Raw genomic sequence first — 22,275 nt, 5'->3', positions numbered from 1 at the left:
GAGAAGCAGGAAGTCCTGCCCTCGGCCCCTCCGCCGGCCGACACTGCAGTCTGGCTTTTCAGTGGTCCAGGTGTTCTGCATCATCCCCAAGTACATCCAGCCCTTCCTGCACAAGACCATCGGCACCCGTGAGTGGCCCCAGCCCCGGTCAGGCCATAAACGAGAAGCAGAAGCAGGAAAGGGCAGCGCGGGCCAGAGGAGCCTGAGCAAAGCCCGGCTGAGAGTGGGAGCTGAGGTGGGACAGGCACGGGGCACACAGAGCCCACGGGCCTCTCCGGCGTGCCGGGCACAGTGCTGGGCCCCGAGCAGCGCTCTCCTCCCCCCAGGCCGCAGTGGGCCTTCGACCCCGTGAGCCCCAGGCTGGGACAGCCCCACGCCTGCCGCTGGGCCAGCTAACTCTCCTGTCACGCCTCCCACTGCCCAGCCGTGCTGATGCTGATTGATCGGGTGCGTCGGGAGTTCGAGTTCAACATGACCGTTACCCACTACTTCTCTGTGGACCTCAGTGCCTCTCGCAGCCTCTCCCAAGTGGCTCTGGACCTCCACGAGGCCGTGAGCCTGAAGCTGCTCCGCTTCCGTGAGGCCCTGGCTCTGCTGGGCTACACCACACCTCTGCTGTTCGTACTTCTCTACCTCCAGTGAGCGCACCGTGGCGGCCGGGGCCAGGCGGGCCGGGAGTCCCACCCGGGCGCCAGAGGCCTCTGTGCACCTCTCTCTCTCCAGAGCCTTGTTTTACTGGTACGCCTACCTGAACTGGGACGATTTCGACAACGTCTACATCACCAGGCGCTTCCTGCGCATGGAGGCTGAGCGCTCCCTGGCCAGGCTGCCCACAGTGCTGCCGCTCAGCACCCATGAGGCCAGACATTACGTCCAGCCTGGTGAGGGGCTGTGGCCAGGGCTCCCCTCGGGCCCCTGCCTGACCCTCAGGGCCGCAGGCAGGGAGGGTCCCGCAGACCGGCTGGCTGCACCTCCAGCCACGGGTCTGGCACTGACCACAGACGCCCACCTTGCCCCGGTCCCCACAGCCTCTTTCCCATCTTCTGCAGGAGCAAGCGGCCCAGGACGGTGCCCGCTCAGGATCGGGGCCCAGTGGGTGGGACCGGGACTACCCCTAGATCACCCTGTGCCTAGGCTCCATCTTCCTGTCCCAATGGGAGCAGCTTTTCTACGTCCTGCAGCTCTTCAGCCTGATGCGCCACCTCGTGCTCATGCTGCTGCTGGTCCTCCTGGACTACACTGTCTTCTGGGTGCTGGACCTGGCCCGGTACCAGCTTCAGGGGGAGATCGTGGCCCGCAGTGAGTGCTCGCCACCCCCGCTTTCCAGAAGTCCCCACATCACTGCCACGCAACCTCTTCCAGCTCCATCCTCCGCCTGGCACACCTGTACCCAGGTCAAGGTCCTAACAATACAGAGCAACTGAGGCCAGGCATAGTAGCACACACCTGTGATTCCAGCACTGGGGAGGCTGAGGGAGGAGGATCCCTGCAAGTCCAAGGTCACATAGTGAGTTGGAGGACAGCCTGAACTACATAGCAATACCTTACCTCAAAAAGCCCCTCACCACAACACACACACACACAAAAACCAAAACCAAACAGAACCCCGGAAACAGAGGAAAGACACAGCTCTAGGTTAAACTGCTCTGGGTTCAAATCCTCACCCTGTCCTCTGTCAGGCAGTGACTTCAAGCAAGTTGTATATTTTCGATCCCCGGCACACACACACACAAAAAAGCAAGTTGTATAACCTCCCGGAGCTGCAGTTTGCTCATCTGAGCTATGGGATAAGGAAGGGGCGACTTCTCTGGGTCACTGTAAGGACAGGAGACTGCTGGGCACCTGCTAGACCACGATAAAGACTGCCACGGGCTATGGAGCAAACTGGCGTGACCACACCAGAAGTAGGTCTGAGAAAGTAAAAATCAAAGCCCTAAACCCAAAACAAACATCCAGTTAGTGCAATGCCTTCTTCACAGTCAGTACACAATGCTGCGTGGGTGTGTGTGTGGGTGTGGTTGTGGGCATTGAACCCAGGGCCTTCACACTGAGCTGTATCTCCAGCCCTTTTTTCTAAATTTTATTTTGAGACAGGGTCCCTCTACATTTCCTAGGGGCCTCAAATTTTTGCTCCTCCTGCCTCAGCCTCCCGAGTAGCCACGATTACAGACATGCACCACCACGCCCTACTCTGCCAATGCCTCCCAACAACGTGTTTCTGGGTGCCATAGGGTGGGGTGAATCTCAGATCTGGTGGCCTGGCCAGACACCAGTGCAGCCCAGCTGGACCAGGGAGCCAGTCCAAAGGCCCAGGACTGAGGCCAGGCCTCGGGGCACCTGAGGGTGCTTGGGCATGGGGCCTGGCTGAGGGCGTGGGCCATGCCTGTGGCCTGCACGGCCTGGGCTTCCACCAATGGACAGACTGCTCGTTTTCTTTCGGAGGAGCGGGTACCTGCATGCGTGCTGCTTACCCTGTGTCTTTGCTTCTTTTTCTTTTGTTTTTGTACCGGGGATTGAACTCGGGTCCTTGTGCTTGTGCGGCAGGCGGCGAAACCACTGAGCTCAATCCCCGGCCCCTACCCTGTGTCTTTCCACCAGGCCCCGTGTTAGTGTCCATAACCGTGGAAGGGACTGGATACACCGGAAACATCTACCGTGACCTGGTGTCAGCTTTTGATGTCCTGCAGCAGGGCAACGTCAGCATCTTGTCCCGGCGCTGCCTCTTGCAGCCCTCGGAGCCAGACTCCACCAGTTACACAGTCATTGGTGTGTTCACAGCCCCGGGCCAGGCCAGAGTGGGCAGCAGGGTGGCCAGTCAGGCCCTCGGCAGCACTCACCAGGCCTCTGTGCTGCAGGTGCCATGTACGGCCTGTGTGTCTTCGTGACGCTGTGTGGCGGCTACGTCAGCCGGCTTCGGCGGGTCATCTGCGCCTCCTACTACCCATCCCGCGAACAGGTGAGGGCCGATCACGCCAGCCCCTGCCCACCCCTGGGGCCGAGTAGGCTTTGGGGAGCTCAGAGCACCTGGGCAGCCCAGTTCTGTCTCCTCTGGCTGAACCCCAAAGCAAGCGACCTGAAGGGCAGGTCTCTGGGCCCACTCGGGGCAAGGCTTCCTGGCACACTGCTCACCTCCAGAGTCTGAAGACCAGGGGGACGGGGGCAGTGCTGGCATCTCGGGGGTGGAGGGAAATTCACCCTCTGTCTACTCGCTTGCTCATTGTTTGCTGAGCACCTACTGTATGTCTGTCACTGTGCTGGTCCCCGAGGACACCTGGATGAAGCAGCCAGGCTGGGACTCATCTAAGGGCAGGCCACAGTGGCCTTTAATGGGACATTACAATGGTCAAAAAAGAGCTCATATTAAGGAACAGATAAAGTGCTATGGAAGTCCAGAGGAGGGAGTGGGTAATTCTACCCAGGAAGGCCCGGAAGGCTTCCCAGAGGAGGGGCCCTTGAGTCAAGCCTGGGGGGATTTGTAGGAGTGGGAGAGGAGGAGAGGGCAGGGCTGCGGAGGCCTGAGGGGTGGATGAGCCAGGCCAGGGTGACTGCCCAGCAGGAAAGGATCTCCTACCTCTACAATGTGCTTCTGAGCCGCCGAGCTAACCCGCTGTCCACCCTGCGCCGCGCTGTGAGGCGCCGGACAGCTGACCAGGGCCACGTGAGTGCCCTCCAGGCGCTGGCCATCCGGTGAGTCCCTGTCCTCCCCCGGGGCTGTGGGGAGAGTGGACAGAAAACGAGCCAGTGCTGAGGGCCACTGTCCTCTGAGGCGACCAGAGCTCTGGCTGGAGAGGGTGCCCACCCCACACCCCAGAGGAGACCAGGACAGCACTGTGAGGAGCAGGTGTGAGGGGAGGATGGAAGGCAGGGCGCAGAGCAGTGCTGCTGGAGGCGGCAGGAGGCAGGCCCTGGTGCGGGCCCCGACAGCCTGGCTGCTCCCCTGTGTGGCACTCTTCTCAGGTGCCCATGGCTGAGACCACTTACCAGGCACCAGGCCTACTGCCTGGGCTGTGGGCAGCCGCCAGAGGACGGGGAGACGGACAGCTTTGTGTTCTGCAGTACCCCAGGGTGCCAAGGTGAGACCCGGGGTGTGTGGCCCCTCCCTGATGGCACATGCCAGCTCTACAGATGACCGTCAGCCTCTCCCCCACCTCTGTCCTTCCCTTCATGGCCATGCGTAGCCCATCTCCTCTGGGCTCTCCGTGGTTTTGCAGCTGTGAACAGGGTTTCTATGCAAGGACACTGGGGCAGCTCCGTAACACACACTGGACAGGGCTGTCCCTGGGGGTGCGGCAGGGAGGGAGGGGCTGGAAAGTAGGGAGCAGGGGATGGGGTGGGTAACTCAACTTTTCCTTCCCTCCTGCCTCCTGCAGGCCGCTACTGCCAGGACTGCTACCGCCTGCTGGGCAGCACCTGCTCCGTGTGTGCCGCTCCCCTCTCAGGCCAGGGGGACCTGGAGGAAGAGCTGTGAGTCCTTCCGAGGCCACTGCAGTCTGTGGGGGTGGTGGGAGTGGCCTCTGCACGCCTGAGACAGGCTTCTCCAGGGACTCCAGCGACGAGGAAGGCCCCCGGCTCTGGCTGGCTGCCGGAAGGAGGGCCCCCGAGGAGGAGCCAATCATGTGGCAACAGCTCCAGGGAGCGCTGGACAGCAGCCACTCGGAGGAGTCTAGCTCTGGGCCCAGGTGAGGGCGCGGTCAGTCACAGGAGCCAGCAGGAAGCAAGGCTGTCGCCTTTGCAGCGGGCTTCGCGGCGCCTGGACCAGAGCTGGGGCTGAGCACAGAACTGAGGAGGGCAAGGAACAGGCACCGTGGGTGCCCATGCTGGTCCGAGCCGCCTGCAGGGGCTCCCTGTCACGCTGTGTAGAGGGCGCCCCACAGAGCAAGGACGCAGCTGTTCAGAGGGAACCCCAGTGCAGGAGAGACACGCTGCACTGCTGGAGGGGCATAGTAATGGCTTCAGAGAAGAAGGGAAAATGAGCCTGGTTTTGTGGCCACCTGAGTGTTGTCAGCTAAGTGCAGTAAAGTGTGGAGGCGAGGCCTTCGGGAGTTCAGAGAATGAGATACAGGGAGGCAGTAACACCTGGGGTGGGGGGGTGCTCAGGTGGACACCTCTGAGAATGTTGGGAGATGAGCTTGAAGTCGAGGTGGGAGTGACGGACACAGGCCTCACTCGCCGTTTGAGAATCAGGCTGGAAAGTGAAGTGTTCACACCTGTCTTTGAAGACTGTGAGCTGAAAAGGCAGAGTGGAGGCGGGAAAGGCTGGGACAGCCTGTGGTTCCAGGTCCTGAGGGGCCTGGGGTGCACGCTTGGCAGGTTGGGGCGGGAGGAGAAACAGCTGGTGGGGAGGGGACTGGCCCAGTGCGGGGCCTGAGACACTGTCCAGCTCAGGCGCCCGGGCGCAGGCGGAAGGAGCGAGCCTGGGGCTGGAGGTGCGCAGGCTGAGCCTGTGAGGACAGCTAGAGCATCCGGTGAGGGCACAGCAGCAGAGGGGTTCGGGCCCACCTGGGGAGTTCGTCACCTGAGAGGGAGGGAAGGTGGAGAACAGAGCATGAAAGGCTGTAAGGGAGCCCAATCACTGGTGTGTTGTGGGGAGGCTCCACACGCTGTGGAGGCCACAATCAGCTCAGGGCAGGTTGAGGGGTGGTCGGCAGAGAGCACTCAGGAAGAGGGGAGGTGTGCCCTGCTTCATGGCTGCCAGAAGTTTGATAATTCCTTTAAAATACTAACGGTAGGGGCCAGGGATGTAGCTCAGTGGTTCCGCCGCCTGCCTCGCAAGCGCAAAGACCCGAGTTTGATGCCCAGTACCAAAAAAACCCAAACAACAACATAAAAATACTAACTGTAGTTACGAACAGGAAGCTCAATGGTGAAGAGAGCTACACCCAAGAGTAGTCTGCTAGGGAACGGCATTAACAGATGTTTCTGTATCCAAGGACAGGAAGTGGAAAAGCAGGAGAGCATTGAAAAGGGAGGGGCTCTAGGCCAGGTGGACAAGGTGACCCTGGCTGGTGCCGGCTGGACAGGGTGGAGGGGGAGGAGGTCCTGGGCCAGAGCTGAGCCTCCCCAGCCCAGTGCCCCACTTTTTCGGGGGAGTGGGAGGCAAGGGCACCTTCCGAGCACGAAGGGGTGGCCGAGAGTGGCATAAAGGTCTCAGGAGTGGGTGGCGGAGGCCAAAACAGCTACCATGGGGAGTGTGCTCAGAAGTCAGCTGGGGAGAGAAGGCTTTCCAGCCTGTGTCAGAGGCCCAGGTGAAACCCTAACCCTAAGGGCTGTGCCAGTGTCTCCCCCTTTATGTGGTTTTCTTTGGCAAATGTGGCAGCAATGACTAGGGTAGGGCCAAGGGCGCTTTTCTGGGCAGGTCAGGGGAGAACAAGCTGAGAAGCGGGGTGTCTTCAGCTGGGTGTCTGAGACGACTGGCCTTGGGGAAGACAGGGAGCCTTGGCTCAGCAGCCTGGGGCCATGTCGTGCTGAGACGTCAGGCCAGGGCAGTGGTCAAGAGGAGCGCTGGCCGGACAGGGGCTCGGAGCTCTGGGATGAGTCTGCTGAGTGGCCGGGCTGAGGAGGACATCTGACGGGGGAGGCTGCCCAAGGTGAAGGTCTCTGGGGCCAAGCCGTGAAGGCCTAAGTCAGGGAATCAGGTCCTCCTGTGAGGAGGCTGCTGGGCCACCGAGCAGCCCAAGCCCAGTGCAGCACCCTCGGTGGATGGGGCAAGAGACACAGCGCCAGTGATACAGCTGCTGCCATAGCTAAGGGTGTTGCACGAACACCATGGGGCAGCTGGGAACAGAAGGCCGAGCTGCTCCGCTTGGGCCCTGTGTGTGACGGAAGCTGTCCCCGCGCACATTCCAGTGGGAGTGGGCTGCAGAGGTTTTTGATGAGCCCTGGGTGCAAAGGGAGGCAAAGGGTCCTTCTGGAGGTTCCTGGGGCCCAGGGAAGTGGAAAGGCCTGGTCAGCAGGGGGCAGCGGAGCCCTGAGCAAGGCCAGTGGTTTTGCCCTTACAGGCTGCGTGACCTCAGGCAAGTCACTGGCCACCTATCCCTGAGCACCCGCCTAAAGTCAGAAGTTATCTCCAGGCTGGGGCTCCTATGCCTCGGGGCAGGAGAGCAGGAGCTGCAGGGCAGGAGCGGAGGGGGCAGGGCAGGGGAGGACACACCTGTGTGAAAACATCGCCTCTCCTCCCTAGTGACCCAGACGAGGAGCCCTAGAAGAAGTGGCCGTGCCCCACCTGAAGCTGGCCCAGGACCTGCGCCCTCAGGGACCCCCTGCCCCTGCACCCTGCCCCTGCACCCTGCCCCAGCCTCAGCACTCTCCAACCCTGTCTCTCACCTCCCTCTCCTCGGGATCCTTCTCATCCGTCCCCAAAATAAAGGAACCAAAAGTGGACACAAGTGTGAATCTTAAATTATTATTTCTTCCTGTCGTTTACACCCGAGGTGGGGGGCAAGGCTAGGGGAAGAGAACAGGAGGGGGACGCCTCCTCCTAAGGCACTGACTGGGAAAGCCCGAGTAGGGAGAAGGGAGGCCACGCTGGCCACTCTCTGGGGCCAGGCCCCAGGTCTCCCGGCCCTGGGCTCCCTCGTCACCCAAATGCTCAAGTGAGGCCCAGGGCACCTGAACTCCCCTCCCGCCCCAATATATTACATCATCACTTTTTAAATAGATACCGGGACTGGTTCCACTAACCCCTCCCTGTGACCCCTCCCCACGGTTGGGGGTACCTGGGCAGCTGTGCAAATGGGCATGGGGTGCAGGGAAGGGGGGAGAGCACCGGCCCCTGGACCTGCCCCGTTTGAGGAGGAGGAGGGGCCTCCAGGCCAAGGAGGGAAAATAGTGCAAGGCGGAGCCCAGGCCGCAACGGGGGTCCAGCACCCAGCGAGGACGGGGTCGGGCCCCCCCACCCCAGCAGAATGGGGGAGTTAAAAATCTGAAACTAGATTTCAACAAGACAAACAGAAGGGGCTATGTACAGATGGGGTGGATTCAACCCTTCTCTTCGGGAGGTGAGCGCGTTCTCCGCCCCGCCGGCGGGCTCGGGGGTCTCGGGTGCAAGGACAGCCGCCGCCCGCGGGGGGCGCTCGCTCGCTCGCAGGCGCGCAGGGTCGGCCGCCAGGCGGCGCCGGGCTCCCCAACCCCTCGCCCGGTCCCACCCCGCCAGCCCCGGGCGGCGTGAGTCAGGGGCGGCCACGGTGCCGGCTGGCTCGCACCTGGGCGGGAGGCGGGGAGCAGAGTCGCACGGCCCGCCCTGCCCTCTGGCCCCAGGAGGGAGCGGCGGGAACAAGACATTCCCTGCCGGGGACAGGACACAGGGAGGACGGGCGGAGCCCCCAGGGGCGGTGAGCAGAACAGGCCGCCGCCCCCCAGGACCCCGTGACTCAGCGACAGGGCAGGGCGGGGCAGGGCGGAGGGGACCCTGGCTGCTTCCTTAGGGCGCAGCCGCCCCTCCCGGCCTGCAGGCGTCCACCTAGCTCTGCCCACCTACCCTTCCCTTCCCTCGCCCCGCCACCCCCTTTGCATAATTCGCCGCTGGGAAAAGGGAACAGAAACCAGGAAGGAGGGGTCTCGGAAGGGAGAGGCAGTCCTCCGCCCCTCCACAGCCGAAGCCCCCACGAGGCACGGGAGCAGGGGAAGGCTTTGGTCCCAAGTCCCGTGCCCAGAAACCCGCATAGCCGAAGTGGGCCCACAGACCAGAAATTCATCGTTGCTTCTGCTCCCCAGGAGCAGCTGGGGACGGGCCCAGCTTTACAACAGAGCTGTAAATGTATACATAATATAGCATGTATCACTCGTGGGGGCGAAGCGCCCCAATGCGGGAAGCCCCTGGCCCCAAACCCCCTCAGCTGCGAGCCGGAACGAGGCTGGGCCAAGGGGCTGCAAGTCTTCTTCCGCGCCCACTGCTCGGCGTGGCGGCCCCCTCCCTGCTCCAGCCCAGCCACGCGGGCCTCTCTAAGAGGACTCCACGGCAGCTTCGGCCTGGGGTGTGGTGGGCGCCCCCTCCTCCTCCTCGTCATCCGGGGGCCCCGGGGTGGACACCGCGGGCCCCGAGGGGGCCGACTGCTCCCAGAATCGAGCCAGCGAGAGGCGGAAGGTGTCCAGGTGGCCGTTGGAGAGGTCGAGGCCGGCGGGGGAGGGCGAGGGCTGGTGCGGTGGCCCGTCGTCCTTGCGGCGCCTGCGGGTGCGCACCTCCAGACAGTTCTGGCCTTTGAGGTGGCGCTGCAGGTGGTCCTCCTTGGCGAAAGCCTTGTGGCACAGGTGGCACTCATAGGGCCGGTCCCCCGTGTGCAGGTGCATGTGGTTCTTGAGGTCGTAGCTGTGCAGGAAGCGGGCTGGGCAATGCGGGCAGGAATAGGGCCGCTCTCCCGTGTGCTTGCGCATGTGGATCTTCAGCTTGTCGTTCCTGGTGCGCAGGGCGGAGGGGCAAGGCTGCTGGTCAGGGTGGACCCGGCCCTGTCCCGCTCCCGCCTCTCAGCACTCCTGGTGCCATTCTTGCCCCGGAGCCCCTACCTCTCCTCCCGTTTCCTGGGCCTGGCCACTGTCACTTCCGCCTCCAGCGGGACCTCCTTGGGCACCAGGCCCCCACTTTCTCCTGTCACCCCCCCCACGGTCTCCAGGACCCCACACCCCTCAGCTCACACCCTGCCGCCCCTGCCTGCCGGGCCTCCCCGCTGGGGCTCACCTGGTGAAGCGGACGCCACAGACGTCACAGACGAAGGGCTTCTCACCCGTGTGGGTCCTCATGTGGCGTGGCAGTTTGCCTGCTCCATGGATGATCTTGTGGCAGACTGGACACTCCTGGGGCATCTGGGAGCGGCGCTTCCGAACCAGCTTGTCTGGGCCATCCAGGCCTGGTGCCAGGGCATCCTGGTGCAGGGAACTCAGGTAGGCCATGAGGTCAGGGTCGATGGCGTCCTCATCGGAGCCCAGCTCCTCGGGTGACAGTGGGGCCCCACCGCCCTGGGCCAGCCCGTAGGCTGGGGGATAAGCCAGCTCCTCCTCCTCCTCTTCAGCCTCATAGCCCTCGTAGCTCAGGGGCCCCTCAGGAGGCGAGGCAGTCCCTGGGGGGGGGCTGTAGCTGCTGCCCACTCTGCCCACTCCTTCCTCCTCGTAGGTCAGTGGATGGGTGGGCACTGCAGCTGGCACCTCGGGTGCCAGGTGGTTCGCCCGGGCCCCCTTGGTCTGCAGGAAAGCTTTTCGGGGCTTGCGGCTGCGACGGGCCACAGGCCGAGGCGGTGGCAGGGGTGGTGACACGAGGGGCGCCTGCAGAGGGCCATCTTCGCCATTGGGGACTCCCGAGGCCGTGGCGGTGGCAAAGGCCTCCAGGTACTGCCGGGCTCGCTCACAGTCGTCCTCATCCGGGCTGGGAGCTTCCAGCCCGCTGCCCTGCAGAATCTCCATGCAGGCGGCGATGACACAGGGGATCTCCAGCAGCCGGGCGGCCTGCAGCACAGCGGGCATGTTGGCGCTGCTGGTGGTCAGCGTGGCCGTGTAGGCAAATTCAAGCAGGGCCCCCAGAGCCTCTGGCCCTACGAAGTCCAGCTCACACACGCCGGCCCTGGCTCCCCCCGCAGCTGTGCCCCCGCCCCCTGCTCCCACGGCCCCGCCCCCACCCTCGGTGAAGAGCTTCTTGAAGTAGTGGCTGCAGGCGGCCAGCACAGCCCTGTGTGTGCGGTACTCGAGGCCCTGCGTCCGGATGGTGAGGTCGCAAAGGTGGCCCAGCTGGCGCTGCTCATTGAGGCAGCTCAGGAGCTCACTGCTGTGGTCTGGGAAGGGAATTCCAATCAGGTCGTCCTCGGGGCTTGCCATCTTCTCCTGCGGGGCAAGCAGAGGGGAGGTTAGGGGCACACTGCCCCGCAAGGTGGAAGGGACACCGACACTGGCTGACACGGGGCCGCCCGAAGCAGAGGCTCTTCTGCAGACTCTCACCCTAAGAGTGTGACACCACCCACTGCTCACACGAGGAAGCGTTCAGCTGGACAAAGTGACTTTCCGAGTCCCTGTCCACCACATCCCTGCACCAGCAAGTGCCCAGCAAGCGCCTCTGGGAGAACAGCAGCCCTCCCGCCTGGCCCTCCCCACCCTTCAAAAGCAGCTCGGGCTGGTCTAGGCCTCAGGAGCCCTGGCTGAAGGGCTCTGGTGGTCTTAGCAGTGGCCTTAGTTCATCTGGAAACTGGACAACCGCCTTTGTGATGGGGCCTCTCATGGTTCAAGAGAGCTCAGGCTCACGCTGGACCAGGGCCTGCTGGAAGCAGCAGCTGGTGGCGTATGAGGACGCTGTAAGACACAGAGCTAACGAGAGGACTCTCCGGGCACCGTCCTCTCTCCGTACCACCAAAAGGGCATCTCCCCTTTAGACACCCCTTCACGAGGCCAAAGGGGAAACAGCTCCCACACCCCTTCCCCCACATCCTCCCCACCCCCAAGGGGCCAAGGAGCAGCCACCTTTGCTGGGGTGTCACTAGCGAAGGTGCTTCCTGCCCCGCAGATAAGCATCGCCCCCACCCCTCCCCTACTGCCATAGGCCAAGCTCCAGTCCCACTCCTCCCCCAGCTACCAGCCCCCCATTCCAGGACAGCGCTCCCCCCAGGGCCCAGGCAGAGAAGCCCAGAGCAGCAGCAGCACCCAGGGCGGTGGGGTGGGGGCAGGGTTTGTGGTGACTCTGGCCTGGAAGTGGGGAGACTGGCTCCAGTCCTGGCTCTGCTTGTATCTTGCCAAATGACCTTGGGCAAGTCATTTCTCCCTCAGCTGCACCAGGAGGGGTGGGAGTAGAAGCCCTGAGGGTTCAGCCCTGACACTGTGTGGGTGCGGAGTAGCTGGGGACTTTTGGTTGGGCTCCGGAAGAGTTAGGTTCTAGGGTCAGCCAGGCTTGAGTCTGAATCCTTGCTCTGCCACAGATTAGCTCTGTGACCTTAAGCAAGTGACTTAATCTTCAAGCCTCTTTTCCTCATCTTGTAATATGGGAGAATTCCAGTTGACTCCTGGAGTTGTGGTTAAGGGTGAATGAGCCCAAGGAGGACACAGCTTTGCCTAACACCCAGCAGGGGTCCAGTAAGTGGTCCGCCTGCCTCAGTCTGGCCCAGGGCAGATTCCACCACCAGGCAGGGCCTCCCTCCCTCCAGTTACCCTGAGGGAGCCTGGTTACTAGGCTCTACCTGACCTGGGACAAGTCACTTCCCTCGAAGAGAAGGCCTGCTCTTCGTCTGTAATATTAAACGCTGTCCAGATGCTCTAAGGACAACTGTCAGTGTCCTCTCTGACGTGCCAGCCACTGTTCAGGCCCAGCCATTGATGGGGAAAGGTTTTGTGAAGGTGGGGGAGTCGAGGGCCACAGATTTCCTCTTGGGGACACAGAACAGCATTGTCTCTGTCCGCCTCTGCCTGCCACCTTCACTGCAGCTCCAGGACTCCTGCACGGAGGCCTTGAGAGAGCAGCCCCCACGTGTCTGTCTGTGCCGGGAAGCCACACCTGGTACCTCCTCTGGCCAGGCCACCCATTCCCACCTCAGGTCCCCAGGCCACCTCCCTCCCTGGGCTGAGCAGTCTGGGAGAGCGCCCTGCTCCTGTTGGGTCTCCTCCCTGTACTTTACAAATGGCACAAGTGGCAAATGGCCCCAGGACTTAGGAACAAACAAAAGCCAGCAGCAGTGGCAGCACGGGCCACCTAAGCAACAGTGGGCAACCTCCTGGGCCCAAGTGAGTCCTGTCCCTCCCAGGCGCCGGCTGGGGCTGCCTTTGCTGTCCATTGGCTAGGAGATGGGCACCCGCAGGCATGAGGCTCAACCCAGCCCTCTCTCGGCTTCCCTACCCACCCCACCCATTCCCGCTGCTAAGCCCGCCTCCTTTCTCCCACCCTGGCCTGTCTCCCTGGCAACTTGGTGTGGCAGGGGTGCTGATTGGCTCACCCTGCTGTCAGGTCACAGACTCAGGCTGGTGCAACTCACAGAGGGCTCCAGTAAGGGTGGGTGTTTAATCCCTCAGGCCCAAATACAATGCCCAAGGCCAAGAGGTAGCAAGGAAGGAGAGGGAGAGGCAAGGGCAGGAAAGGAGGAGGGGTGCTCCTTTGCCCCCCAGGTTCTGGGAAACCTCCCCAGCCCTTACCCAGGGCTCTAGCATCCATGCCAGCAGTGGTGCCACTGGGAACTATGCTGGTGCCAGCCAGGCCAAGGGGGCACTGCCAGGCCCATCATCTGGGAGGGGAGGGGTGGTCTCCCCTTCTTTGAGCCAGGGTGCAGCCATGGTGTCAGGGTGCCCGCCCCACCTGTGCACGCTTCCCTCTTCTGCATCCCAGAGGCCCAGTCCCGGATGGCCCATGAAGGCGGCCCATCCCCACCCAGCCTGGCATGCCCCCTCTTGCTAAGACCTCGTGGGCATGGGCGTGTGTGGTAGTTGGGGGCAGCTGTGCCAAGGAACCAGGCAAGGTCTGTTTGGTCTGTTTGCCTGGTAGGGGGAAGAACTGGGGGCCCCGCCCCATCGCTCCCCTCTTTCCCGCCACCCCCCAGGCTCCCCTCACAGTCAGGCCTGCTAGACCGGCCAAGCCGGTGGGCAGCTCTCTTGAAACTGGGCCCTGAGTCAAGCCTGCCCATCTGTGGCTAGGGAAGGCTCAAGGGTGAGAAAGGTGGGAGAGGATGAAGGTGAAGGTCCCTGTCGCCTGGGCCTCGGTGCCCAAAGGCACCTGCCAAGGTGGGTCCACCACCAAGAGACCCAAGGGCAGAAGGCACTGGCCATCTCGGAAAGAAGAAAGACACCCGTGCAGCCCTTTCCCAGGTGCTGACCTCAGGCAGCGTCCAGAGCTGGGTGGGGGCCGCCAGGGCCAACACTGCTGGCCTGAGGCAGCTGAAGGGCAGGGATAGGAGGCCCTGAACAGGGTGGCTGGGTAAAGCTGGCCCCTGCCCCCACCCCGGGGATTAGGGGGTGAGGCTCAGTGCGGGGGGCAGCAGGCGGAACCAGGATTAGCAGTGGAGAAAATAGCTATGGGCCGAGACACAGGCACAGGGCACCCCAAGGCTCCAGGGCCCCACTCGAGCTGTGCCCAGCCTGAGCGGGACGGGCCTGGCTTCTCTGGAGCAGCAGCTTGGCTGAGGGAGGAGGAGGCCCGGGCTGTGGCTGCTCCTGCAAGGCTGATGGACAGGCCAAACTCTTCACTGTGCGCCTGGCGCCCTGCAGCTGCCCACCCACCTTTGCTTCTTTCTTCTCTTCACCCCCACCCCACCCCAACTCCAGCCTCAGGTTCTCTTCCTGTTTTGTGGAGCTAAGTTTGCACGAAGCCAAGGCTTTGGCCTGTGGCTGGACCAGGGGGTGGGGAAGTTGGTAGCCAGTCTGGAGTCCTCGGGGACCCAGGAATCCTTGTTCCCTGCTCCGCCACCCCTTCCCAGGGCCTCTGGGACTGAGGCGCTGCAGTCATCTGGACGGCCCAGTTCAGGGCAGAGTGAAGGGCTGGGCCACAGGTCACTTTGGGATTGCGAGGGCTTCCCAGAAGTCTCCTGGCTGGTCGGGGTGCCCGAGCCACCCCGGGAGCCCTCCTCCTACCCCACAGCCCCTCCAAGCTTGTGTGTGCCTTCCCCATCCCCCATGTGACGCTCCCCCTAACCTCACCACCCCCAGCACTCACACTTCCTGGGGGCCGAGGCGGGGAAGAGAGACCGCAAGCCGCGAAGGGGGAAGGAGGCAGGGGAGTTGGCTGCTTCCCGGTGCCCTGGGGGTTAAGCCTCCCCCCTGAGGTCCCCGATTCCCCCGATCCTGGTCAGGGGCTCCTGCATGAGGGAGACCTCACTGCTTCTTCGTGTTTCCTGCTATGACACCACCCTTGGCCCGCAGCACCTTAGCCCCTTCAAGGGAAAGAGCAGGAAGAGAAAAGGTGGCGGGGATGGGATGAGGGCGGGTCTCCCTCTGGCCCTCACCCTCCACACCAGGTGCCCCTGCCCCGATGCCCATCAGCCATCCCCACTCCGGGCCCTTTTCTCGGACTCCTCTTTCTGTCCCCTCCCTACTTTCCTGTCCCTTGTCTCCCCTCCATTCGATCCACCCTTTGCTTTCCTCCTTCGGCCTTTGCGGGGCCCTCATCTCTCCTCTTCGATCAGTTTCCAGGCCTGCTAAAGCCATCCCTGCCTCTGCGTTCGTTCTCGCCTCTTCACTTGGCTCTCTCACTCAGGCCTCTCCCACTTCTCATCGGCTCCCTGCCCCTAGCATCCCTTCTTCTCTCTCTGGGAATGTGTGGAGAAGAGAGGGCAGAGGAACGAAACCAAGGGCCTTGCCTTCGAGGCCTGGTCCTGCCAAGTCACAGCTGCACTTCGAGAACTCACTCTCCTGGATGGAGCAGGGGACCAAGATTTGGGGGCCAGCTGGGGAGAATAAATGGCGGAGGGGGTATGCAGAGACAGCGGATGTGGGGTGCGGGGACAACCAGTGCCTCCGCCTGTCAGAGTTTCCAGCCCTGGAGCGGCTGGACTTTCCCCACAGGGTGCCCACCAAGGCACAGGCAGCTGCCCACCGGACAGACCCTGCGCGTCAGGGTTCCCAGCAGGGAACCCTGCCAGGGCCATGCCGGCTCCCCTCAGGGCCAGAGGAGTCAGCGCAAGGTGCCAGGGTCTGCCCTGTGCCCCCTCCCCCAGCCTGGTGTCTGGCTGGGTAACCGAGCTGCCTGGTAACCCCACACCCGCCAAGCCCGGGCAGAAACCTGAGCCCCCCAGCCCCGGAGGACACCCCAGCCCAGTCCCCGGAGCCCGGCTCCCTGCCAGCCTGCCCAAGCTCCTGGGCTGGCCTAGCACTCGCTCGGCCTATAGGCCCTTCTTCTATTTCTCTTACTCCTCCTGGGTCCCTCAGACTCTGAGGACTCCCCAAGTCCCGCTCCTTACACCCTGGGCTCCCTACAGCCCGCCTCGAGGTCTGGGAGCCCACTTTCCAGCCTGTTTTGAGTCCTCCTGACCCTTGGCCAATTCTAGGCCTCGGGGGCTCCCCTGGGGCCTGGCCTCTCAAGCCAGAGCAGGCCTACTCACCTGGCGGCTGAGGGGCATTGCCAGCAACTCCTCCTGGCCCCCGGGGGCAGCACGCGGGGAGGGGCAGGGAGGGCTGGGCTGGGGGAGGCAGGGTGGCTGTTCCCCGCTCCAGCCAGCGCCTTCAAAGGGGCCGCCCACGACCTGGCCCAGCCCCTCCCCGGCAGCCTTAACCCTCTGGGTGCTGTCCCCCTCCCTCCAGCCGCAGGGAGGGGTGACAAGGGCTGGCAGCGTGGGAGAAGGCCCAGAGCCTGCCTGCAGTGCCCAAAGCCCCAGCTGTGCCCCCCCCCCAGCCTGTCCTGAGTCCTAAAGGGGAAAAGGTGAGGGGTCGGAAAGGTAGGAGTGGGCCAGTCCTGGAGGACAGAGGTGAGGAGGAGCAAGTGGGGAGGCTGCTGGAGGTGGGAGGGAGAAGGAGGAGGGAAGGGTGGGGACAGGCAGTGGCAGCAGCCAAAGAGGGAGGAGGGGAAGCCTGGACAGTCAGTGCCCAGAGACAGGTGCCCAGGTCCCCAGGTCTGGCCCCTCAGGGCATGTGGGTTAGGCCCCCCAGACCCCAGCAGGCCCTGCAGCCCCTGGGACTGGCCGAACCCCCCCACCTTGTACTGGGCTGGGCTCCCACAGCCTCACCCCAAACCCACTCACATACCACAGGTCCCTGCCTGGGTGCCAGCCCCTGCCAACTAGGCCAGGGGGCAGCATGCATGCCAGCCCCCAGTGGCCAGGGGGATCTCGGGGACAGAAGTGGCCTGAGGGGGACAGACAAATGGGGGAGCTGTGGGCACTGAAAGAGGAAGGAGCTGGGGGGGGCATCTGCTGGGAAGCGCCCAGCCCCACCCCTTGCGCAAGCCACTGCTACCCTGGCCGGTTGGGTGGGACCCGCCTGGGCCTGAGGGGCAACTCAGGAGGGCTCTGCGCCCAGAGGTGGGTGGGCCACAAATTTCCACTGAAACACCTCCTAGGTCCCTTATGCTCAGAACCAGGATGCCCTGGCGTCCTCTAGACACTAGGCCATCCCAGGTCCTGCTAGGCTTGGGGGACCACAGAAATGCTCCTGAAGTATCCCCTCCCCTTTCCCCCCAATAGCTGCTGGCCCAGTGCCTCTGGCCTGCTGCCCCTCACCAGCTCCCGGCCCGGTTGGCACCTACCCACCAGGATGCTGGCAGTCCTGGCCTCCTCTCCCTCCTACCCCCTGCTCCCAGTGCCCCATGCCAACTGTGGGCCTGGGATGGGGGAGGGTCACCCCTGTGCCTTGGTGCCAGCCAGCCAGGCAGGCCCAGGCCCCAGGCCCTATAATAAGACCTAAGACCCCACCTCAGGAGGCAGCAGATTGGTCAGGGCCTACACCAGACAGACAGCGGGGAGGCACGGACAGCCCTGGGAGCAGTTACCAGACTCCACACCCCAGGGTGGGGGCCAGTGTCTCTCCCTGCTACCAGGCGCCAACCTCCCGGCATTCCCTCTGCCCAGCATCTGCTTGGGCACCAAAGTCCCCACAACTCCCTAGCCCTAGTCTAATGTCTGCAGCCTGCAAGGGTGTGGGGTGGGGCTGTTCCCTGCCCTTTGATCCCCATAAAGGGAGGGAACCAGCCCGGAGGGCAGGGGGCAGGGAGGGAGTTCATGGGGCCCCTCATTCCACCCTTGCCAGGGGCAGCAGGGCAGGGTGTGGGCATCTCTTGGGTGAGGCCCTAGGTGAGAATGGGTAGCACGTCTCAGCCTTGGGTACATGGTGTCATGTGGGACTGGGATGGCGAGAATAAAGTAGGGGGATGCAGAGGGCAGCTGTGCTGCAACCCATCCAAACTGGCTTTTTACCCTCATCCAAAAACACTTTGCCAAAATGAGAGCTCAAGGACTACAACTCCCAGTATGCATCACAATTGCTTTGTGTAACTTGGGAGTTGTAGTTCCCTTGAGAAGCCCTGGGTTCTCTTCCCAGGAGCCTGGCTGATGGGGTGGGGAGGGCAGAGGACTTGGGTACAACACAGTCCAAAGGGACTGTGTTAAGGAAGAGCTCGCGGTTCATGGTGGGGGAGAGGACCCTTGCTCCCAGGCAAAGGAGGAGGAAAGGAGGAAGGAAGGAGGAGAGGATGTCTGTTGAAAGGGGCATATGGGTGGGGAGGAGTTGGGGGGGCGGTGGAAACAGGAAGGAAACTGAAGCCAGAGACATGAGGTCGAAAGCAAGGGCTTGGGGGAGCCCCACTCGGAGGCCTGACGGGGACTGGGAAGGCATTTCCCCTGCCATTCTGGTGACTTGGGGAGGCCAAAGAGGAATGGATGATGTCAAGAGGTAGCAAGTGTATTCGTGGGGCTCACAGCTCTATGTGCTTTCTATTATCCCTATTTTCCACAGGGGACCCTCAACTCCTGGATCTGGGCCAGACACTGGTGGCTAGGAAGCTGAGGGCTGACCAGGCTCTGGGAAAAGCTAGGAGGCAGAGGGAGCACTTGGGAAGGCACAGCCAGGCCTGATGGCAAGTACAGTGGAGGTCTGTGAGGAGTCAGGGCCAGGTGTGCGGTCAAGGACAGGCGGGGCAGAGGCCATGCCAGCTGGGGGGTCAGGGAAGAGAAGGCTAAGATGCCAAGGGGGTCGGCCTCCTACCAATGCCAGGCTGTGGGACGGAACCTAGTGGGCAGCCCTCTTTGGCTTCCCTGAGGAATTTGCTAAAGGTGGCTTTCCCTCAGTCAGGCAGCCTGGGAACATTAAAGATGGCATCTCAGGGGGCCAGGCAGCAGCTGGGTGTCTTTCCTACTAGAGGTGGAGGTCAGAAGTGGGTGAAGGACCTGCTTTGAGGACACTTTTTCTGGGCTTTCTAAGGCTCTAGGACAGATGCTGACAGGCCCCAGCCAAGACCTGGTCCTGGCTGGGGGGGGGGGCTCTCTTTCTTGCTCCCCTCAAGCCTCAAGAGGAGATGACAGTCAGTAGCTCCCTCCCCTTCCCCCAGTCCCCCAGGCCCGCCTTGGCGCCTGGCCGCTTGTGTGTTGGCAGGACTGGGGTGGGGGGGTGCCGAGGCAACTTCAAACTGTCCGGGCAAAACGTCAAGTTTACTCACGAGTTTACTCAGCAGAAGGAGGGGGAAGAGGCCAGAGCGGGCACACCCCATGCCAGGGTCCTATCCCTCTGCCTGTCCCCACCTTCCTCCCCCACCCTCCTCTTCAGCCCTAGGCCAAGGCAGGCATAGGCCCCAAAGCCTGGTGGCAGGGCAGCCTTAACTGTCGGGAAGGTCAAGGAGCCAAGCAGGCTGGGGGCAGGAAGCCCTGAAGCAGGCCCAGAGGCTTCTATCAGAGGGCAGTGCCCTCCCTGGAGCCCATTCACTCCTCATCTTGGGACCCTGGCCCTGGGCCAGAAGAACTGGGTCTCTGAGCCATCAAGAAAGGGGCAGTACCAAGCCAGCCTCCTCCATCTGAGCAGTCCCCTGGGCAGTCCCTTCTGACCCCACATGCCCAGTCCAAAGCTGTGTCTCAGGCTCCAGCGTGATGCTATCCAGGCAGCCATAGGACCCGAGGCTGGCGCTCTGGGCCTTGGCTTGGAATGGGGGGCCAGCACCCTATCTGACCTACTTCCCTTTCCTCCCCACCTGCTTTCATTCTCTGCTTCTCTCCCCAGCCTTCAGGGTCCCCACCCCAGAGGCGCTCCGCCCCCCCATGCCCGCTGGGTCCCCTCCCCCACCCTTCCCCAGGGTGCCAAGTGCAAGCACACAAAGGGCCCGATGGTGCATTGTTAGCCCAGCCCCCGCTGCCCGCCGCGCCCTCCTGGGGCGGGCACTGAGCCAAGGAGGAGCTGGGGGCCCCGGGTACCAGGGGGCACCATGGGAAGGGGTAAGAGGGCAGCTCCGGTCTCCCAGACGCTGGAGTCCACACTGGGCAGGCTTAGCAGTGACTAAAGCAGGCCTGCCTTCCTTCTCCACACCTGGGCACTGCCTTCTTTCTCCCAAGAGCCCCTTTCTGATGGTATTAACCCCTTCCTGACCCCTGTGCCGAGGCAGAGGGGGTGTGGTACCCAAGGGAGGGCAGCGTCTGGGGTGCCGGCAGGCAGCCTCGTGCCCACAGCAACCGTGTAACAGAGGCACGCTGGGGGAGCCAGGGTCCCGGGGGCCAGGGACAGCAGGCACTGACAGAGATTTCTCCTGGTTTCATCAGCTGCTCCAGGGGGAGCCCCCTGCCCTTCTCCCCAGTTACCACTAAGGAGGAACACTAACTACCACCCAAAGCTGGTCGCGAACATGCCCTTCTGCAGCCTGGCACAACACTCCTTATGCTCAGTATCTCCTCCCAGCCTGATGCCCACTCCATGCCAGCTCTACCAGTAGTGCCAGGAGGGTACAGGGGTGACCAAACCAGTTGGTGTGTGCGGGGCAGCAGGAGGCAGCTCCGTAATTCTCTGGCCTTCAGCACCCCCTGTTCGCTGAACACACTCCCTCAGGGAGCACAGTCCCATCCTGCTTTAACCCCTCACTGTCCACTCGGGCTCCCTCCTCTAGAATAAGTTGGGGGAAGGGGGATAGCTGCGCTGACTCATTCCGTTCCTCAGCTGCAGCTAGGGGTCTCCAAGGCATTCGGGCCGGGGGTCAACGCAAGAACGGCCCTCCACCTGGCCCGGAAGCCAGGACAGCCCTCCGGTCTCCCCCTCTCCGCAGCACCCACTTCCGGTGTCCCAAACTAGGTCAGCAGCGATCGTTTCCTGTGGGTCAGCTAGCACCGGCGCCTCTGCCCCTCCCCGGCTCAGGACCCAGGCTCCCCGCCCCCCGCCCCCCAGGGCGCCCCGAGGTCTCACCACGTCTCAGCCGCCCTTTGATACATGGGGGTTGTGCCGGGCGGGGGGCAGGTGACCCGCCCTCTCTCCAAACACTAGCAGGGCCGGGGCGCCTGGGCAGGCACGTGTCCGGGCACAACCCGCTGCCCACGCCGCCCCCCCACTCCGCCCCCCCCCGCTCTGGCCGGGACACGTCGCTCTCACTTGAAGTGGGGTGGGAGGAGGGGAGCGAAAGATGGGACTTGAATACAGAGCCCCCCGCCCCTCTGAATGGAAGCCTTCTGCCGACACCAAACACTAGGTTCTACAACGCGCCGGCGACCCTCACTCTGGGTAGGGCAGGTGCGCTGGCGCCGCGACGGGCCGTAGGCAGAAGTCCTCCCGTCACCCTCCGGCGCTCTGGGTCTGAGGGCAGAGCTGCCTCAGAAAGGCGGCGGGCCGCGGGGCGGAACGGGGCAGAGGGGTCGTGCGCGCCGCGCCGCGCCGCTCCGAGGCTGTCGCCAGCCCCACCACCGCTGGAGAGAGTGCGGCTCTGGGAGCGCAAGAAACCGAATAGTCCAGCCGGTAACTTTCCCCCAAGCCGCCGCTCCTCCCGCCCCCCCGCAACTGGCCAGGGTCCAACCCACCGCGCCAGGGGGCGCCAGGGGGGCGAGCTGTCCTAGTTAGTCCCTCGGCGTTTCCAGTCCCCAAACTCGGTCTGGGCTGGGGTCCCCCTGAAGTCCCGAAGGAGCCTGGGAAAACGCTCAGCGCCGCCTCACCCCTCTCCATCCTGGGGCCGACAGTGTCTGATCTCGGGAGAAGTGCAAAGAAAGTTTCTGGGGACCCTCCGCCCAGGGTTGGGGGGCGGCCGTAGTGCCTTTCGTACCTTTCCTCTCAGTTTAAAACCAATTCCAAAGACCCGGGAAGGCACCAGGAAGAGGACTGATGGGAATCTGGTCTGCATGCGTGTGTGGGGGGGTCCCACTTACAGGACAGACGAAGGACACTGCAGTAGTCTTGAGTCTAGTGGACCCCGAGCCGGGAGACAGAAGTGGGGTACACTCACCTCACCGCCGTCGGGTCCGCGGGCCGGAGCTGCTGCGGCACAGAGGTGGGGAGAAGCGCGTCTCCCCAGGCCGGGGGCTCGGGGCCCTGCTCCGGTCCTGGTCAGAAGGCCGCGGTCAGTCGCTCGCCGCTCGCTGCTGGGGGCTCCTCCTCCGCCGCCCTCTGCCTTCTCCGCCGCCCGTCCCCCCTCGGCCGCCGAAAGCCGTACATTCACCTGGCTCCCCCCCGCCCCCCCCCAGGGCCCGCCTCACCTGTCCTGCTGTCTCACCTGTCCTCCTGCTTGCTTTCCCCCCATCCCTCCCCTCCCTCCCCCCGCCCCCTGCCACCCCCAAACTCCCCCCCCAACCCTTAGCAACACCCTCTGTCACTTCCTGGTTTTTTACCCACCCCCCCCGGCCCCCCTCCCTCCGCCCAATAAGGACATAAACTTCAACCCCTTCGTCCAGCCAGTCCCTGCGGGGCGCAGATGGGCCCCTCCCTCCTCTTTCGCCCCCGTCCTCCAAG

General features: G+C 63.4%; 2 protein-coding genes across 8 annotated transcripts in view; one reads left to right on the top strand and one right to left on the bottom strand.

Moving 5' to 3' along the window:
- Dcst2 (DC-STAMP domain containing 2) overlaps positions 1-7,642 on the top strand; it is a 9,046-nt gene extending 1,404 nt beyond the window's left edge. For 2 of the 3 annotated variants that reach the window (XM_004871465.3, XM_087203358.1), the window contains 11 exons: positions 63-128; positions 425-638; positions 724-881; positions 1,135-1,299; positions 2,599-2,766; positions 2,856-2,956; positions 3,557-3,687; positions 3,958-4,073; positions 4,371-4,464; positions 4,542-4,679; positions 7,181-7,642. In XM_004871465.3, the coding sequence (XP_004871522.2) occupies positions 63-128; positions 425-638; positions 724-881; positions 1,135-1,299; positions 2,599-2,766; positions 2,856-2,956; positions 3,557-3,687; positions 3,958-4,073; positions 4,371-4,464; positions 4,542-4,679; positions 7,181-7,202 (1,373 nt within the window). In that variant the 3' untranslated portion in view covers positions 7,203-7,642. The remainder of the gene's footprint in view (positions 1-62; positions 129-424; positions 639-723; positions 882-1,134; positions 1,300-2,598; positions 2,767-2,855; positions 2,957-3,556; positions 3,688-3,957; positions 4,074-4,370; positions 4,465-4,541; positions 4,680-7,180) is intronic. The other variant, XM_087203359.1, reaches the window with a different exon arrangement.
- Positions 7,387-22,087, bottom strand: Zbtb7b (zinc finger and BTB domain containing 7B). Of its 5 annotated transcripts, none has more exons than XM_087203360.1 (4): positions 22,023-22,087; positions 21,773-21,869; positions 9,671-10,803; positions 7,387-9,391 (listed from the first exon to the last, which is right to left on the bottom strand). In XM_087203360.1, exons 1-4 carry the CDS (start codon positions 22,064-22,066, stop codon positions 8,941-8,943), a joined length of 1,725 nt encoding a protein of 574 aa, XP_087059486.1. In that variant the 5' UTR covers positions 22,067-22,087; the 3' UTR covers positions 7,387-8,940. The 5 variants fall into 5 exon arrangements, with proteins under 5 accessions (XP_087059486.1, XP_087059488.1, XP_004871375.1 ...); XM_087203362.1 differs by having other exon boundaries at positions 22,040-22,068; XM_004871318.4 differs by lacking the exon at positions 22,023-22,087 and having other exon boundaries at positions 21,773-21,994.
- Positions 22,088-22,275: the final 188 nt, after the last annotated feature.

The sequence above is a fragment of the Heterocephalus glaber genome, unplaced genomic scaffold (assembly GCF_053883595.1).
Source record: "Heterocephalus glaber isolate CG9 unplaced genomic scaffold, H.glaber_assembly_v1.0 deba00001795, whole genome shotgun sequence".
Classification (NCBI taxonomy): Eukaryota; Metazoa; Chordata; class Mammalia; order Rodentia; family Bathyergidae; genus Heterocephalus; species Heterocephalus glaber.
Note: the sequence above shows the minus strand (reverse complement) of the source record. Positions and strands in the feature narration are given on the sequence as shown.

Bases quoted from the DNA above. Each gene is read 5' to 3' on its own strand.
- Zbtb7b (XM_087203360.1), bottom strand. From the start codon at position 22,066: ATGGGGGGAAAGCAAGCAGGAGGACAGGTGAGACAGCAGGACAG. The intron at 10,804-21,772 runs GTGAGTGTACCC...CTTGCCCCGCAG, and splicing joins GCGGACCCGACGGCGGTGAG to GAGAAGATGGCAAGCCCCGA. The intron at 9,392-9,670 runs GTGAGCCCCAGC...CCTGCGCACCAG, and splicing joins TGTGGCGTCCGCTTCACCAG to GAACGACAAGCTGAAGATCC.